This window comes from Benincasa hispida, chromosome 10 (genome assembly GCF_009727055.1).
Source record: "Benincasa hispida cultivar B227 chromosome 10, ASM972705v1, whole genome shotgun sequence".
In the NCBI taxonomy this organism is placed as follows: Eukaryota; Viridiplantae; Streptophyta; class Magnoliopsida; order Cucurbitales; family Cucurbitaceae; genus Benincasa; species Benincasa hispida.
The window spans coordinates 57,677,231-57,695,409 of NC_052358.1; the positions used below are offsets into that span (position 1 = coordinate 57,677,231).

Below are 18,179 nucleotides of genomic sequence, written 5' to 3' on the forward strand. Positions count from 1 at the left end.
CTTTTATGAGGCTAATGAATCATGTTTTGAGAGAATACATTGGAAAATTTGTTGTGGTATACTTTGATGATATTCTTGTTTACTCTAAAAATTTGAATGAACATATGTTGCATGTCAAGACAATTTTGCTTAAACTTAGAGAAGAAAAGCTTTATGCCAATTTCAAAAAGTGTAGCTTTTGTCTAGACCAAGTCAATTTCTTAGGACTCATTGTTGGAAAGGATGGAGTGAAAGTTGATGAAGAAAAGGTCAAGGTTATTCAAGAGTGGCCAACACCCACCATTACAACCGAGGTGAGATCTTTTCATGGTTTGGCTAGTTTTTATAGAAGGTTTATTAAGGATTTTAGTACCATAGCCTCACCATTGAATGAACTTATTAAAAAGAATGTGAAATTTGAATGGAAAGAAAAGCAAGAAAATGCATTCAATGAATTGAAAGATAAATTGACTAATGCACCTTGTCTTGCTTTACCTAACTTTGACCAATCTTTTGAAATTGAATGTGATGCAAGTGGGATAGGGATTGGAGCTATTTTGATGAAAGAAAAGAGGCCAATCATGTTCTTTAGTGAGAAGCTAAATGGAGCAAAACTTAGCTACCCCACATATGATAAGGAATTACATGCACTTGTAAGCGCTTTGCAAGTTTGGCAACATTACTTGTGGCCAAAAGAGTTTGTTATCCACACAGATCATGAAAGCTTGAAACACCTCAAAAGCCAAACAAAGTTGAACAAGAGGCATGCTAAATGGGTAGAGTTCATTGACATTTCCATATGTCATTCATTACAAGAAAGGTAAGGATAATGTGGTGGCTGATGCATTATCAAGAAAGTATGCATTGTTTTCTTCCCTTAGTGCAAAAATTCTTGGTTTTAAACACATGATTGATTTGTACAAAGTAGAGGCATCTGAATTTCATGATATGTATATTCAATGTTTAGAAGGGAAAAATGTGCATGATTATATTGTGTTTAATGAAATGCATTTTAGGAAAGGAAAACTTTGTATTCCTAAGTGTTCCATAAGAGAGTTGTTTGTGAAGGAAGCTCATGGTGGAGGACTAATGGGGCATTTTGGGGAATTTAAAACATATAACATGTTGGCTGAACATTTTTATTGGTTAAAAATGAGAAAGGATGTGAATAAAGTGTGCAAAGAATGTTTCAAATGTAAGAAGGCTAAGTCTAAGATATAACCACATGGTCTTTACACACCTTTAGATGTTTCTAGAGAACCTTGGGTTGACATTAGCTTGGATTTTGTTTTAGGACTACCAAAGACTAGGAGACATCATGATAGCATTTTTGTGGTAATTAATAGGTTTAGTAAAATGGCACATTTCATACCATGTAATAAAACAGATGATGCTACTAACATAGCTAATCTCTTCTTTAGGGAAGTGGTTAGATTGCATGGAATTCCTAAGACCATTGGTAGTGATAGAGATGCAAACATTTTAAGTCATTTTTGGAAAGTTTTGTGGGGTATGTTGGGAACTAAGTTTTGTTTTCAATAACTTGTCACCCACAAACCGATGGCCAAACTGAGGTGGTTAATAGAACATTGGGAACTTTGCTTAGGTCATTAATGTCTAAAAATCTCAAGTCTTGGGAGGAGTTGTAGAGTTTGCTTACAATAGAGCAATACATAACACCACTCATTGTTCACCTTTTGAGGTGTATATGGCTTTAATCCATTAACTCTGTTAGATTTGTCACCCTTACCACCTAATATGTTTACTAGTGATGCAGCTGTTTCAAGAGTAGAATACATCAAAAATTTGCATAAAGAAGTCAAAGAAATGATTGAAAAGAAGAATCAAAAGCTTGTCAATAGCAAGAACCAATAGAGAAAGAAAATGATTTTTAAACCCGGTGATTGGGTTTGGGTACATCTACGAAAGGAAAGGTTTCCATATCAAAGGATGTCTAAACTTCAACCAAGAGGAGATGGTCCATTTCAAGTGATAGAGCGGATCAATGATAATGCCTACAAATTGGATCTTTAAGGTGAGTACAACGTAAGTTCTACTTTAAATGTGGCTGATTTGACTCCTTTTGATGTAGGGAATGAAGACCTTGATTTGAGGACAAATCCTTTTAAAGAAAGGGGGGATGATATGAATTCAACCATTTTGGAGAAACCATTGCATGTACCTAAAGACCAATTACAAGAGCAAGAGCAAAGAAGATTCAAGAGGCATTCACACTACATCTTCAAAAAAACTAGTAAAATCACAAGAATCGACAAATAATTTTGAGACCAAAGTTATATATAATGTTAGTTCAATGAGTCAAGAAGAGAATGACATGAAGATGGCATGGGAAAAGTCCTATAATTTGGAAGATGATATGTGGTGGTAAAAAAAAGTGTGCAGATTTGTGAAGAAAATGTTGTCAAGTGTGCAATGCATGAGGAAATGTGATGTCAAACCTTGTCAAACGTGCATATCTACTTTTGCCACCTTCTAGAGGAGTTATTTAAGGCAATTGGAAGACTTTCTACATTCCTAGTTTTGCATTTGGACTTATAATTTAGTATGCAATTAAGTTTCAAGTTTCTAGGTGTTATTTCTTACAATTTGCAATTAATTGTATTTGAATGAATTTTGAGTTTCTTGCATCCACGACCATTGGCCTATAAAATAAGCTTGTAATGTTCTTCAAAACTCATATTATCAATATTAAATGAGTTTTGAAGATTTTTCAAATCTTGATTTAGATTTGATATTTAAATCAATCCATTGGATTAGTCTTGATCAAACTAATTCTAGAGTGAATTGTCTTTAGGATTCTAAGAGTGAACATCATAGATTCTAAGTTCGATCTAAGTAGCTTTCTTTGTGAGTGTTTGGAAGGATCCTAGAAGGACCCTAGTTTTTGTATCCAGCATGCATCGCGGGCGCTTATGTATGCATTGTTCATAGAGATAGGCAAAGTCTTATACTCAACGCAACCATGCACCTATAGAGATATAGTATTTGCGGCTGACCACTGCGAGGTGTACGATGGCGTTAGTGTGACGAGCTGAGATTACTCGAGCGATTTAAGATAATAAACATTACTATGCATTAACAGTTGTTGCATATCTATCAATTCTCATCGCAATCTTCCATTGCTCAATTTGTTTAGTTTAGGAGTAGGAGTAGTGTGTAATCCATGACACTTCTTCTTTTTACTTTTATTCAACACCTCAAACAATTGCTTCACAAGCATTATTGAGTGACAAGTCCCTGTGTTCGACCTCGGATTACCCGAGAAACTTGCGTTCTCTGTTATACTTGGCGAGAAGACAAGAAAACTTGTGATAGGAACACATGGTCATTGCATCTAGATTAACGCATACTTTCTATTCCAACGCATGATCTCCGACGCATGGGCTTAAATGCATAGCTTAAGACATGCAACGTGCATAATTGCGCCCACTAATTTTCAATCAACATGTACGCGCTACACGACTTCCTCCTCTTTTTAAATCGACTGTGCCCCTTCTTTCTCATTCCAAGCTTCTGCCTTTTCCGTCCAAAATCACGTTTTGCCTTCTTTTTGTTTTGTTTCTCCATCCAAAATCATCCAAAATATTCCTCATTTTGCTTGTCTTATGCATCAAATGCCTCCAATTTATTCATCCGTTCAAAATTGTCCGAAATCGTCCTCCATTTGTTTGTCCGTCCAAAATCGTCCGAACGCCTCTGTGGTAAAATTCTTTCCCTACGTTGTTTTCCATAATATAATCTTCCTATATATTATCATTTTGTTTGCATTTGGGTTGAACTTAATGTGTAGTTTATGGATCCCTGATTTATTTTTGGTTGATCTAGATATATATATATATATTTGTCTATTTGTTGAGTTGATTTTGTCTAAAAATTAGATTTTGTTAGGCTGATTTTGTTGGACTATTTTTTATTATGTTTGTTTATTTGTTTGGCTATTTTTTATTGGGTTGATGTAGAAATATTATGTATATGTTAATAAAAATGAAGATTGGTTCTATATATATATATATAATATATATATATATATATATATATATTTATATATATATAATATATATAATAGTATATAATATATTATTATATTATTATACTATATTATATATATTATTTTGTTTGTATTTTGGCTGAATTAAATGTATGATTCATGGATATATTACTTTGTTTGCATTTTGGCTGAATTAAATGTATGATTCATGGATATATTATTTTGTTTTTATTTGGGATGATTTAAATGTATAGTTTATGGATCTTAGATTTGGGCTTATTTAAATGTATATTTTATGGATCTTAGATTTGGGCCGATTTAAATGTATAGTTTATGAATATTATATTTGAGTTAATTTAAATGTATAGTTGAGCTGATTTAAATATATAGTTTATGAATCTTATATTTGGGCTGATTTAAATGTATAATATTTAGATCTTATATGTTGAACTTAGAAATTGGATTTTGTTGGGTTGACATATTAACATATTTTTTGTCAACTATTAAAAAAATCATAATAAATATGTCGATGCGTCCTGAAGATTTAGTTATTCTTGAATTTGGAAATGATGGAGATAGTGACATTTACGTTGAAGTTGATGAATTATTTGGAAACAACAGTAGTGGGGAACATGATCTTGAGTTGGTACCGTCGTAAATGTTCACCCAAATAGATTGGGAAATGACAAATTCAACGTGAACTAGGGTCTACTTTGGAAGAAAGGAATATAGGTGTAGATAACTATAGTTTAATACAAAAAAGAATGTTGTTTAATACCAAAGAAGATTTACAGCTTGCTGTAAAAAAATATTAGATGACAGAACACTACGAAATTGTTATAGTGGAATCAAATCAAGATATTTGTTATGTTAGATGTAAATCATGGAGTGATGGTTGTGCTTAGAGGTTATGGGTATGTTGACGTAAATCTCATGGGATGTTCGAAATCACCAAATTTCAAGGGGAACGCTCATGTTTGTTTTCAGAATTGACACACGATCATTCACAACTTGATTCAAATTTTATGATTATTGAAATTCAAAATTTGGTTAGAGCTGATCCTGCAGTACTTGTGGCGCTACTCCAAGAAACAATAATCCTGTGGGAAAATTTTTAAATATTATATTGCATCTCAAATAATTTGCAATAAATAAAGTATTTTTTTATAAAAAAATCACAAATTTTCTCTAATAATATCTACTTCAAAAATTTAAACAAAAATTTCACATTTTATCTCTAATAAATTTTACGTCACTTTAAATAAAGTAAAAAATTATTTTAAAAGATCACAATTTATCTCTAATAATCTCTACTTCACATTATATAAAAGAGACAAATTAAAAAAATATATATTTTGTCTACTAATTTCTAGTTCATGTTAAATAAAAGGAAAAATAAAATTTTAAAAAATCATATTTTATCTCTATCTTATGTTATCTAAAATTTATCTCTAATTCACCTTAAAAGAAAATATCATTTTTCTAAAAAAAGAAAAAACTCATATCATTTAAAAACCTATCATTCAAATTAAATTACAGTAGATTTGTTTTTTTAAAAAAAAAAAATCACATTTTATCTCTTATTTAGGATAAAATATTTTTTTTTAAAAAAACATTTTATCTATAATTTATGTCAAAAGAAAAAAAAAATTAAAATTCTCATGTTATCTTTAAAAACCATTTAATTCACATTAAATAATAAGATTCTTTTAAATCTTATTTTATCTAATATTCTTAAACAGTCTCATTATATTCAAGTTAAATGCATAACAAAGTTTAAAAAAAAAAAAAAAAATCTTTCACATTAAATGCATAAGAATTTTTCCAAAAAAAAAAAAAATCTTTTTATCTAACAATTTCGAGATTTGATTTAAGATTAAATCGAATTAACTTATGCTCACAATTTTCTAGGATATCTCGCTTTCTTTTTTTTCTTCTTTGTCTTTCTTATTTCTATATTTCATTATAGTTAATCTTTCACCTTAAATGCATAAGAATTTTTCAAAAATAAAAAAAATCTTTTTATCTAACAATTTCGAGATTTGATTTAAGATTAAATCAAATTAACTTATGCTCACAATTTTCTAGGGTATCTCTCTTTCTTTTCTTTCTTCTTTGTCTTTCTTAGTTCTATATTTCGTTATAGTTTTTTATTTTTCTTTTTATAAATCCATTCATTTTTATTCTATTTGAGATATCCATATCAGTTTGATCCCTTGCGTTTATTTGATCTTTTTGTCTTTTTTATTTTGTTTAACATGTTTGTTTTTATTTATGCAAGTCGATAGAATTATGTTGAAGATATCTCATATCGCTATTTTTCTTTTCTTTTCTTTTTTCTTTTAATTTTTCATCAACGACTTTGTTTTTTTTTTTTCTACCTCTATAGGTAGACTTTTTCTCCATTATATATATATATATATATTAGTTATCCTTATATATATATATGCATTATCAGTCCTCTATGTAATGTTTATTTTTTACATTTTTTCGACTATTATAACTCACAAATTATAATAACCAATTTAAAACTTCAAATGTCTAGAAGAACTTTTTTCAGAATTACTCAATTGATAAGAAAATTGTTGGGAAATACCATATGCTTTTCCACAGAAATAAGCAGAAATTAAAAGAATGCAATAAAACTGAAAACACAATAATTAACGTGAAAAAACCATCATTCATAAGAAAGAAATCCATTATGTGAAAAATATTGTTATAACCATACAGAATAATTCAAGAAATCCATAATGTGACAATTATTATTACAACCACAAATAATTCAAGAAATCCATAATGTGAAAAATATTATTACAACAACACATAATAATTCTCTGATCACAGTTACAAAAACACTCTCTCAAAGTTTTTGACTACTCACACGCTCTAAACTTACACTCAAACTAGAGAGTTTAATTAAAGTTAGCATACCTAACTTAAAGTGTTTCTAACTTGGACAATTTGAAACTAGAGATGTAGACTCCTTTTATAGTGCTTGGAGTTCATGACTTCCTTAAACTTTTACATATGGAACAACTGCACTTCTAATATTTTGCCAAAACTCAACAAATTCCACCACGACAAGCTATTCCAAGAATCCACTGCTTATGTTATATCCATTGTCTTCGTCGACAACCATAGTTCGCACTCAAAAAATTATAACTCAAAATTAAAACTCACTCCACCATAAAGAGTAGACTACTATGAAGACCACATTTCGAGATTTTCCTTTGATAAACCTAGCTAAAATTTTCTAACAGTGCAACTTCCACCTACTTGGCTCGCTTCGAAGCTTTTCAGCCCTCAACATAACGTCTACCACACAACTTACATAACTGTCAATCATTACCCGTGCACAAACTTATGGAACCGCTAACATGAAATCTTCTATCAAGGTAAATTAGACATACCATAAGAATGATTATTGTCTTTCTTCAGAAGAATTGGATTTCCATCCTCTGTGACGATGGAGACGACGTTAGCATCTGATCAAGAGGTCTTTTACGAATCTGCTCTAATGTGCCCTCTACATTCCCAACAACCCATCTTCTGCTCAAAAACTCTCTTCTTGGAACATCTGCTGGAATCACTCCTAGATTGCATTGGACCACAATCACCACTTATCTTGCACATATGTAACCTAGATTGTATTAACACATCTCTTGACTTGGCTTTTGACATAAACTGAAGTTGATCATTCTATCAAATTTCTTCACATTAAACTTTATTGGACTAGTAAAGCTGGACATATATGCTTCAATCTTTAGAAATTTATCAAATAGTGAATAACCCACACTATTTACAATATTATAGTCATTTTCAAGATTTTTTAAAAACTTATATAGAAGTTTGGACAATGTTGCAACCACATAATATACTTAGAAATTCAAAAAAAAAAAAAAAAAAAAAAAAAAAAAAAACTATGAATCTGAATTCATGAAACCACTTGTTGAGAAAAATCTCCTACTACTACCGCAAGAATAAGCAGAGAAAGTAAACAAGAAAATTAAAAGAAAACAATAAAACTGGAAGCACAAGAATTAACATGAAAAAACTCCAAACTGGAGATAAAAACCGTGACCTACAAGAAAGAAATTTACTGCATGACAAATTTTGACAATCACACAGAATAATACAAAAGATAATTTAACTAGAATTAGCACACCTAGCTTAAAGTAATTCTACTGGGATGATTTGAAATCAAATGTATAAGCTCTTTTTATAGTGTTGGGAACCAATGAGTTCCTTGAACTCTTTTAATATGGAACAATTGCATTTCAAATATTTTACCAAAACTCAACCGATAGAACATATTATTAGATTATTTGTAGCCAATCAAACCATCACATCTCTCAATATAAAGTTGTGTCTTTTGATAAAAGATTTATCCTTCCATTAAAAAGTATTCATATTTTCCAACCATCTCAAGGCAATCATAGCGTTAAGGATGGGAAGGTGCGTGTGACAGGGAGCAATACCATGTGGCTGTCGTACGAGAGGAGGAAGGTTAGGTGGTAGGCCATCATGAAATGCTTCATGGTTTTTTGAGAATTCTGTTTCTTTTTTTTTCTTAGGACGATTACAAATATTAGATCAAAAGTATTAATAGATATCACATAATGTAAAAAAAATTACAAATATAACTAAATTTAAATAGTCTATCAGTAATAGACCATATTATTGTTAGGAGTCAAACGATAAATCATATCGTTGGGAAGAATCTATTAACGATAGAAGTCTATCGCTGATAAAAATCATCGTGGATAGACTTGACTATATTTACAATTTTTTCAAATCACATATCAATTATAATTATAATTATCCTAAATTTAATGATATATCAATATTTAAACGACAGATGGTGACGACAACCGACAGAATGGGGAGAGGAAGGTGGGTGGGAGAAAAAATAGAGGTAAAAAAAGAAAAAAAGGAATTTTACTTTATATTTTTCTATTTTAAAATAACGACTAAAAGGGGGTATGGTATGAAAAAACAATATCATCCCAAATTTTGGGAGGTAAAATCTTGAATTCGAAAATTTTGATACTTAAATAAGTTAAACATCATAGATAAAAAAGTGCAACTTCATTATCTCAACAAAAAGTGCAATTTCATCTTAAATTAAAAAATGTAATTTGATTTCACTTGTGTAGGATAATCAATTACTCTGGCATCTTAAGTTATAATTATAATAAAAATTGAATCTAAATAATTGATAGTAAAATATTTGCATTGTAACATAACATTTTTCCATTCAAAATTTCGATAAATTTAAACGTGAATAGTTCTAATAAATAATATGTTCCAATAAAGCAAAACTAGAATGTATAATCTAACATTCACGAAACATCGTATTGGATAAATTAAAATGTAAAAAAAATTAGTTATTCATCTAATAATATAAATTTTTTTCTAGATGATTTAAATAAATAAATAGGGTGCAAAAATATTTTATGTAATAGTCAGCTCAACAGAAAATAGATATATATTTTTTTAATTTTTATATATTTAAAAGAAGATTTTCAAAAATAAAAAAAATAAGAATTTACATAGAATAGTAAAATTTTAACCTCTTTTTATAGAGATTATTAGTGTCTATCAATGATAGAAATTGATTTATCAGTGATAGATGCTAATAGAAGTCTATCAATATCTATCAATATTTTATATATATATAATTTCTCTTTAAATAAACTATAAAACTTCATTTTCAAAAAAACAAAAACAAATAAAACTAGTAAAGCTTTACGTTCAATGCACATATTTCTCAGTTCTCACAACAGAAAAAACGTGAGAAAATTCTAGACCAAACTCAAACAAAAACGGATGGCCCACCTTAATCAATAATTTTATATTTTTATGTCAATGATCATGTCATTTTTCATTACTCATCAATGATCATGTCATTTTTCATTGCCCATTTACCTCATGTAGGTAATTATTTAATTTTTTTGGCGCACATTTAACATTTTAATTAAATTATAAATTTAGCTCTTAAATTTTTATTTTTTTTTTTAATTTTCAATTTTGTGTGTTGTTGAGTTTCAGCTTTAAAAAGTGTACCAGAAATTTTAAACTTGTTATTGTGTTATCATTAATTTTGTAGAGGTCATTGACCTTCTCAACATGTTTTATTTTAAATTCATATATATATATATTTGGAAAAACCTCCCACTTCTACTGCAGGAAATATGCAGAAAAATAATGGAGAAACTAAAATAAAACAATAAAATTGGAAAAAAGAATTAATGTGGAAAAACTCCAAACTGGAGAAAAAACCATAAACCAGAAAAACCAAGTGGGAGGATTTTCCTAACGGAATTATTTTTTTAAAAAAAAAGTTGAATATACAAATGACCTATTAGATACAAAATTAAAATTTTAGAGACTCATTAGAAATAAATGAAGAACTTAATAGACAAATAAATAAAAATTATTTATTACTTTTTTTGAGACAAAAATTACTTATTACTTCAAGTTTATAGATCAAATATACACAAACATGACAATTCATGAACTAAACTTTAACTTAATCTAAAAAATTTCATCTCTTCCCTCCTTCCAATTCCTAACTACAATGGTTGAATTTTTAGCCATTCACTAGTAAAGAAAAAGTATTTTTCGAAAGTTCGTTTTCATTTAATTATTTTTATAAAAAATGTTAAAAAAAAAACTCAAGTGCTTGGTTACCTTTTGATATATGCAAGTTTGTTTGGTTGACTATACACTTAAAATGTTTCTACAAATGTTGAACTACTATAAAGAATGACTAATAAACATTTTGAACTAATAATTTCAATTGGGTATAAACAATATCATTGCCTGAGTTTTTTCGTTCTTATTTTTTTCTAGCATATGATCAATAATTAGTCATTAGACTAGTCGTTAGAGTTGATCATTGGAGATGATCGGCGAATTTAGTGATTCTACTTGGTAGATGGAGTTTATTTATTTATTTATTTTTGATGAAGTTGGTCGTCAAAGGTAGTTGTTGCTAGAATTGGTCTTTCAGAGTTAGACTACTAAAATTGATCATCGAAATTAGTCATTGAAGGTGATTTGTTTTTAGATAACTTGAAGTTGTTCGTGTTGATTGGCGCATTCACGATTCTCGATTGGGCTGTCTAGATTGAAGGTTGAAAATAATCCCTAATTGGCCTTTCTGACTCGGGTTGATCTGCCGCCATGTCATTTAGCTCTGTCCTGGTTCTTGATAGATTCCTCTTTAAATGCTATGTCAATTTCAGGATCAAAAAGCAAGTGGTTAGCCCCCCTTGTGCAATAAGATAAACAAAAGTAAAAGTAACTGAAATTACAACGTAAATTTAAAATCAATTACAATATTCTCAATATTAAGAGAATTTACAAACATAGATCCCCAACAAAGATGTCAAAAATTTGATACATGCAAGTACACAAGTCAAATTAGTTTATATATAATGGTCCAATATCGAGTACCATCCTTAGAAGGACAATTTTATAATTTCTCTTAACTAATGTACAAATTTCACAAATTTTATGTAAAGGACTAGTCTTCTAAATGAATCACGAAGATAGAGGATAACAATTTGGAATATGTTAACTTTTGCAATTGCTAGAAATTTGGAGCCATGGATTAGGACCCTTGCGGTTGGAATTCCCATTTTGAGATGGCTAATTTTAGTTCTAGTACTTTCAAGTTATTTTTTTAAAGAAGTTGATTACATAATCATATTCATTTTTAAAAAAGAAAATATTCCATATGAATATGTTTCAAAATTTAGAACGTATTTCAAAGTACGTATTAAAATTATATTTTATTAAACTTAAATAACGTGGAAGATAAGAATCACATGAAGTTCTTTTTCTTTACTTTTTAGATGTTGAAAAACATTAAGTTGGAGCAAAATTTAAATATGCAAGTGGGAAAGACATTATTTTAACGATAAGACAAAAGCTAGAACACGTGAAACATAAAAAAAACAAAGGGGTTGGAAACTCGTCAAAGTGTTAGGCTAAGGCTCGTTTACATAATTGAGAAATGCCCTATTTTTCTTCATTTCTTTAAACTTGAGTTTCTTTTGCTTATAAAAGACCCCTTTGGAGACACAAAATCCCAAACAACTCCAATTGCAAAAGCTAACATATTAGTATCTTTTTCTCTTCCTCTTAGAAACCCATCCTTCCAATTTCAAAATGAACATGGCAGCTGATTTTGTGAAGGGAAAGAGGATAACAATTTTGAGTATAGATGGGGGAGGTATTAGAGGCATTATTCCCGGAACTATTCTAGCTTTTCTCGAGTCTAAGCTTCAGGTAATAACGTTACATTTCTTTTATCCTAAACTCGTTATAAATTTGTATGAAAATTTTGACTTTTGTTGTTTGATGATATAATTTGATAGGAATTGGATGGACCAGATGCGAGAATAGTAGATTACTTTGATGTAATTGCTGGTACAAGTACAGGTGGTTTGGTTACTTCCATGCTTACAGCTCCTGACAAGAACAATCGACCTTTGTATGCGGCAAAAGATCTAACCCGCTTCTACATAGAACATGCACCAAAAATCTTTCCTCAAAGAAAGTACGTATTTTTCTTTTCTCTTTTCTACATAATTTTTAGTTTGCAAAACTTTTTTTCTTTTAATGTTTCTCTTAACTAATACTGATGTTTTATGGTGTGAAAACAGTTATTTTTTAAGTTCAGTGGTGAATTTGTTTGGAAAAGTTATGGGCCCCAAGTACGACGGCAAATACTTGAGATCATTAATAAAAGAATTACTTGGAGACATAACACTTAAGCAAACACTAACGCAAGTCATTATTCCTGCATTCGACATTAAGCTTCTACAACCTGTGATTTTCAGTACGATCGATGTATGAAACCTTTTTAAAAATTGTATGATAATAGTTTGTATTTCTTTTTTTTTTTTTTCCAAATTAAGTAGTTAACAAATTGTAATTATTCAGGCTAAATGGGATGAGTTAAAGAATCCAAAATTGGATGATGTTTGTATCAGTACCTCTGCAGCACCAACATTCTTACCTGGTCACGAATTTCAAACTAAGGACTCCAATGGAAATACCCGTAACTTTGATATGGTTGACGGTGGAGTTGCCGCAAATAATCCAGTAAGAGTTTTCATATCATAGTAAACTTTAGCATAATCAAAATTCCTAGCTAAAATCCTTTTAAGTGAATATATAAGTAATGTGTTATGGTTTAAATTGATTGTAATTTAGACATTAGCTGCAATGACTCATGTAACAAAAGAGATGAGCATCTTGAGACAAAGAAGTGAACTTTTGAAAATAAAACCCATGGAAACAAAAAGGATGTTGATCCTTTCTTTAGGGACTGGTGCACCTAAAAATGATGAGAAGTATAGCGCAGCTACAGCTTCCAAATGGGGTATACTTAGTTGGATTTACCATGGTGGAGCAACACCTATTGTTGATATTTTCAGTGATGCAAGTGCTGATATGGTGGACTATCATATTGCTAGCATCTTCCAATCTGATCACCATCATAAGAATTATCTTCGTATTCAGGTATACTTTTTAATTAAGAGTATTTCCATATGTTAGGCCCTTGCTTAATTCTAACTTTATTTTCAAATAATTACATCTTTTTCCTTATAATTATAGGAGGATAGATTTATTACTAGACGTTATTAGATAAGCATGGAGTTGCATTTCAAAATTAATTGATAATTAAAGGAGATATTCATATGTTTGATAAGGATGGTGACATCTCTCCACTATTTTAATGGGGCATACTCTATGTTTAAGATGGTTCCTTTTCAGGTTGATCAAATCCATTTTCTTTTTCTTTAACTTAGTAACTCTGAGTTTCATGTGGAGTTTTCGACAAACGCAGATAAGACATTTTTTAGGAAAAATAGGATTTAGTTTTTATTTGTTCTCTATATTTCAAATGTTATTTTTAGTCATTAAGTTTTGATTTTGATTTTACTTTAGTCTTCCTAGATTTCAAAATGTTTCAATTCCGTCATTGCGATTTGAATTCTGTTTCAATTTGGTCCTTAGAATTCAAGAGTTACACTTTTGATAACTTCGATTTTTTATTAAATACCTACTTTCTATCTTTATTGTTAGTGCTTATTAATTAATTTTAAAAAATTAAAAATAATAAAAATTAATTAAATTTCATTTTTTTATTAATATTAAAATTAACTTTAAAATTTCACTTCATAATTATTTTAATTAAGTTAATAGACATTCATGCCAAACATTAAAGTAAGTATATGGTGAAAAATAAATGTAAAATTTAAAACATATGGGTCAAATTAAAAAAAAAAAAATTAAAAAAAAAAAAAAAAAAAAAACTCAAATTTTAAAGATAAAATTGTAACATTTAAAAACTAAATAGAAATCAACCCGAAGGATAAGGACTAAAACCGTAAATATAGGTAAAACAAATTAAATAGGTATTATAATCAAGAAACAAATTAGATATGAAAATGCCAACAAGAATGTAAATCAACTGACATATTGTTCATACTATCGACCTCGAGATTTGAGGTTTGATTCTCCCACCTCACACTTTAATTATAATATCTTTGAAAAAAAAAATCTGAAAAAAAAAATTGATAATATATGTGATTGTGGATTTACGAACAGGATGACACATTGAGTGGTGATGTATCGTCGGTGGATATTGCAACCAAACAAAATTTATTAAAGCTAGTTGAAGTGGGAGAGAATTTGCTGAAGAAACCATTGTCAAGGGTAAATTTGGAATCTGGAAAGTTTGAGCCACTTGATGGCCAAGGAACCAATGCAAAAGCTCTTACTGAATTTGCTCAAATGTTGTCAGAAGAGAGAAAATTACGATTGAACCAATCCACTTCATGATTTTATGCTTCTGTATTTTCATTTTCAATTTTTCGTCTATTCATCTGTTTAAGCATTCCATATTTGGTCCAATAAATTGTAAAAGTATTTCAAAAATACTTTCATACTATTATATCCTTTTCATATTAGACTATTTAAAAAGTATTTGTATAAAAAAATGTACACCATCCTTTTGGTGGCTCAATTGTAAGAATTCCATAATTAAGTGTACTTGGTTTTGGTTAATTCTATGTTGAATAAGCGAAATTTTTTAAAGAAGCATATGATCGAAGAGTGAAAAGACAATTCAAACTAAAATGAATCATAGTTGTTTGTATGTTGAGTCATAGTTATTTCCATATTAGAATTGAATGTCAATCAAAATGATAATTATGTCATAGAATGACTATTGCCTTGAAAGAAATTGTAGTACAACTTCAGTGTTAATTGTCTCATGCCGGTTGCTTCTTGAAATTAACACAACAAGTCTTGACAAATGAGTACTTGTTAGACATGAATTGAAATAATAATAATAATGTGCCAAAAGAAGTTTTGACACAAAATACAGAAAGATCAGGGAAGAAAAACTTGTTCTACTGAAGAAATTGTCCAACCCCTGTTCTAAAGAAGACAAAAGAGACATTTTTTTCTCCACAAATTCAGTTGCATAATGTAATTAAAACGTCAAAAGCAGTAACACGCAAGGTTCGAAATCAATATTGAAGAAAATATTGAAGTCCCGATTTTATGGAAATATTGATATCAATGAAAATTCTAAAAATTAATGAAAATTATTATAATTAGTTAATAAAACTTTGATTGTGATTGAATTAGATTATAATAGATTATTTTTAATCATTGTTAAGTAAGACATTTAGATGTATATTGTAAATATTCGTGTAAATGTCGATGCGATGCGAGAGCAGAAGTTTAAAAAAATAGAAAATTAATTACAAAATAATATAAAATATTAAAAATTAATTACAAAATTAAACTACAAAAAATATTTGTATATAAACAATTTTTACAACCTCACATAAATGTTTCACTATATACATACACTTACCAGTTGTAAAACTTTTCGACAAATTATTTTCCACCATAACAAAGTCAATTCCCAAGAAAAACAATCTATTTTGATGTCTGCTCTTTGTTTTGAATTGTATAATTTTTCTTTGGGAAAATCTTAGCCACAACCAGGTTGCACCCATCATTCGTGCAGCTCGGCTACCATCTAATCAAAATATGCCATGTGAAATTTTTTAAAATATATATTTTTAAGTTTCTTTTATTTGTATGGTAAAGAAGAGAGAAGCATGATGATTAGATACAACCTAGGCTATATCTAATCATTGCTATTTTTCTTTTTAGGAAGAAAAAGATGATAGAGAATAGGACGATGGCGGAAGATGAGAAAGAGAGGCTGATGTTGAGTTTGTGAATGTATGGATGCAAAGGTGAAATGAAAGTTAGAGAAGGTAGGTATGATATGTGGTTTTGATATGAAACCAAATTAGTTACTATTTCCAAAAATGTCATCGAATGTATCAATAGAAGTCTGGTTATGAATCGTGTTTGTGATCTGCTTGATGAGGATGGGGCCTGGAATGAATCTTTAGCAACAGATAATTTCTTCCTAGTGATGCAACGACTATTTTTAGTATCCCTGTCAGGGGATGTAGGGGAAGTGATGAGATTATATGGGGCCATGACTCCAAAGGTGTGTTCTCGATTAGGAGTGCCTACTAGTTGGCGGTAAGTTTGAGGAAGGCTTCCAGTGAGTCGGGTTTTGACTTTCTCAGGTTTAAACATTTGTGGAAGATGGTGTGGAGGCTTGATGTGCCCCCAAGGGTGAAAATTACTGTCTGAAAAGCCATATTTGACTCCCTTCCCACCTTTGCTAAACATCATTAAAAGAGGAATCAATACTAATCCCTTTTGATTGTTTTGCAGGAATTGCGTGGAATCCATAAGTCGTGCCTTATGGGATGCAAGTTTTCGAGAATACTTGGCTTTTCTTTTTCCCATCCACAACTGATTTTCTTGGTGGTTTCAGACTATGGAGCCCCTCTGATTGCCGGAATGGAGTGATGTATGTGCTCGATGAGAAGGATTGAGGGGCCGCGTCCATCCTTTTATGTAATCTGTGGAATTATAGAATCTGGTGAAGTGTAGTGATTCAGGCCCGAAAAGAGAGGTGTTGTCTCCAACACCCCTTGGAAGAACATGCAGTGTTCACAGAATTTTAAGCTGTCTCCAACACCCCTTGGAAGAATCACCTGTTTTGAAAGTACTTGTAGCCCCCTCACACTGATATGAGAAAGTCTTTTATGCCATAACTCATCTTCAGTGGGTTCTTCATCAGTTTCCATCAAGGTCGAATGTGCCATTTGAACATCTTTGATGACATACAATCCCTTCACCTTGGTTGCCATCAATACTACTTCAGAGTCTTTAATTATTTCAAAGGTGCCTCCCATACCTCTATACTCACAGCTAATAGCATCAAACATCCCCAAAGATAGGAGATTTCTCTTTAATGTAGGAACATGCATCACGTTCCTAATCAATTTCACTGAATCATCTTGTATTTTCAAGGATACAGATCCTATTCCAACAGCTCTGCAAGTGTTATTATTTCCCATGTAGATCAGCCCACCATCCCACTTCTTGTAGGTGCAAAACCATCCCTTAGATGGTGTCATGTGGACTGAATAGCCAGAATCTAACACCCAGTCCTAAGTCTCCATAGTATTCTGGTCTCCACCTTCTTCAGTTGCAGCCAATGCATCTGAAGGAATTCTCCCCTATAGCAACCTCGGTCTGTTTTCCACCCTTATTCTGTTGGTTCAGCTTTCTCTTCAAGGCATAACAGTCCTTTTTCATGTGCTCCATTTTGTGACAAAAATGACACTTAATCTTAGACTTATCACCACCATTTTGTTTCCCCCTTCCTATTATTCTTGTTTTCCCCCTTTGAAAACAAGCCTTCACCTCCTTGTTGATCTATCATACTCATTTGTAACTCTAATTCTCTGACTCTTACTGCTGATATGATTGCTTCTGTTGTTATTCTTTCTCTGTCGTACTTCATAGCTATCTTGACATCTTTGAAAGATTCTGGTAGAGAGTTTAGTAATATGAACGCCTCATTCTCTTCCCCAATATTGTCTTCTATTTATCTGAATTCAGAAGACAGTCTCTTGAACTCATTCAGATTATCTGTGAGGGATTTTGCAGCATCCATCTTATAGGTGAAGAATCTTTCCCTCAAGAAAGCATTGTTGGGCAAGTCTTTGTTGAGATATATCTCATTCAGTTTGTTCCGAGGGCATATGCAGTAGGCTGT

General features: G+C 30.4%; 1 protein-coding gene across 1 annotated transcript; it reads left to right on the plus strand.

The window, feature by feature from the left end:
• Nucleotides 1–12,060: 12,060 nt before the first annotated feature.
• LOC120087663 (patatin-like protein 2) lies at nt 12,061–15,076 on the plus strand. Its single transcript, XM_039044510.1, has 6 exons — nt 12,061–12,286; nt 12,376–12,557; nt 12,664–12,850; nt 12,944–13,105; nt 13,217–13,525; nt 14,618–15,076. Exons 1-6 carry the CDS (start codon nt 12,167–12,169, stop codon nt 14,849–14,851), a joined length of 1,194 nt encoding a protein of 397 aa, XP_038900438.1. The 5' UTR covers nt 12,061–12,166; the 3' UTR covers nt 14,852–15,076.
• Nucleotides 15,077–18,179: the final 3,103 nt, after the last annotated feature.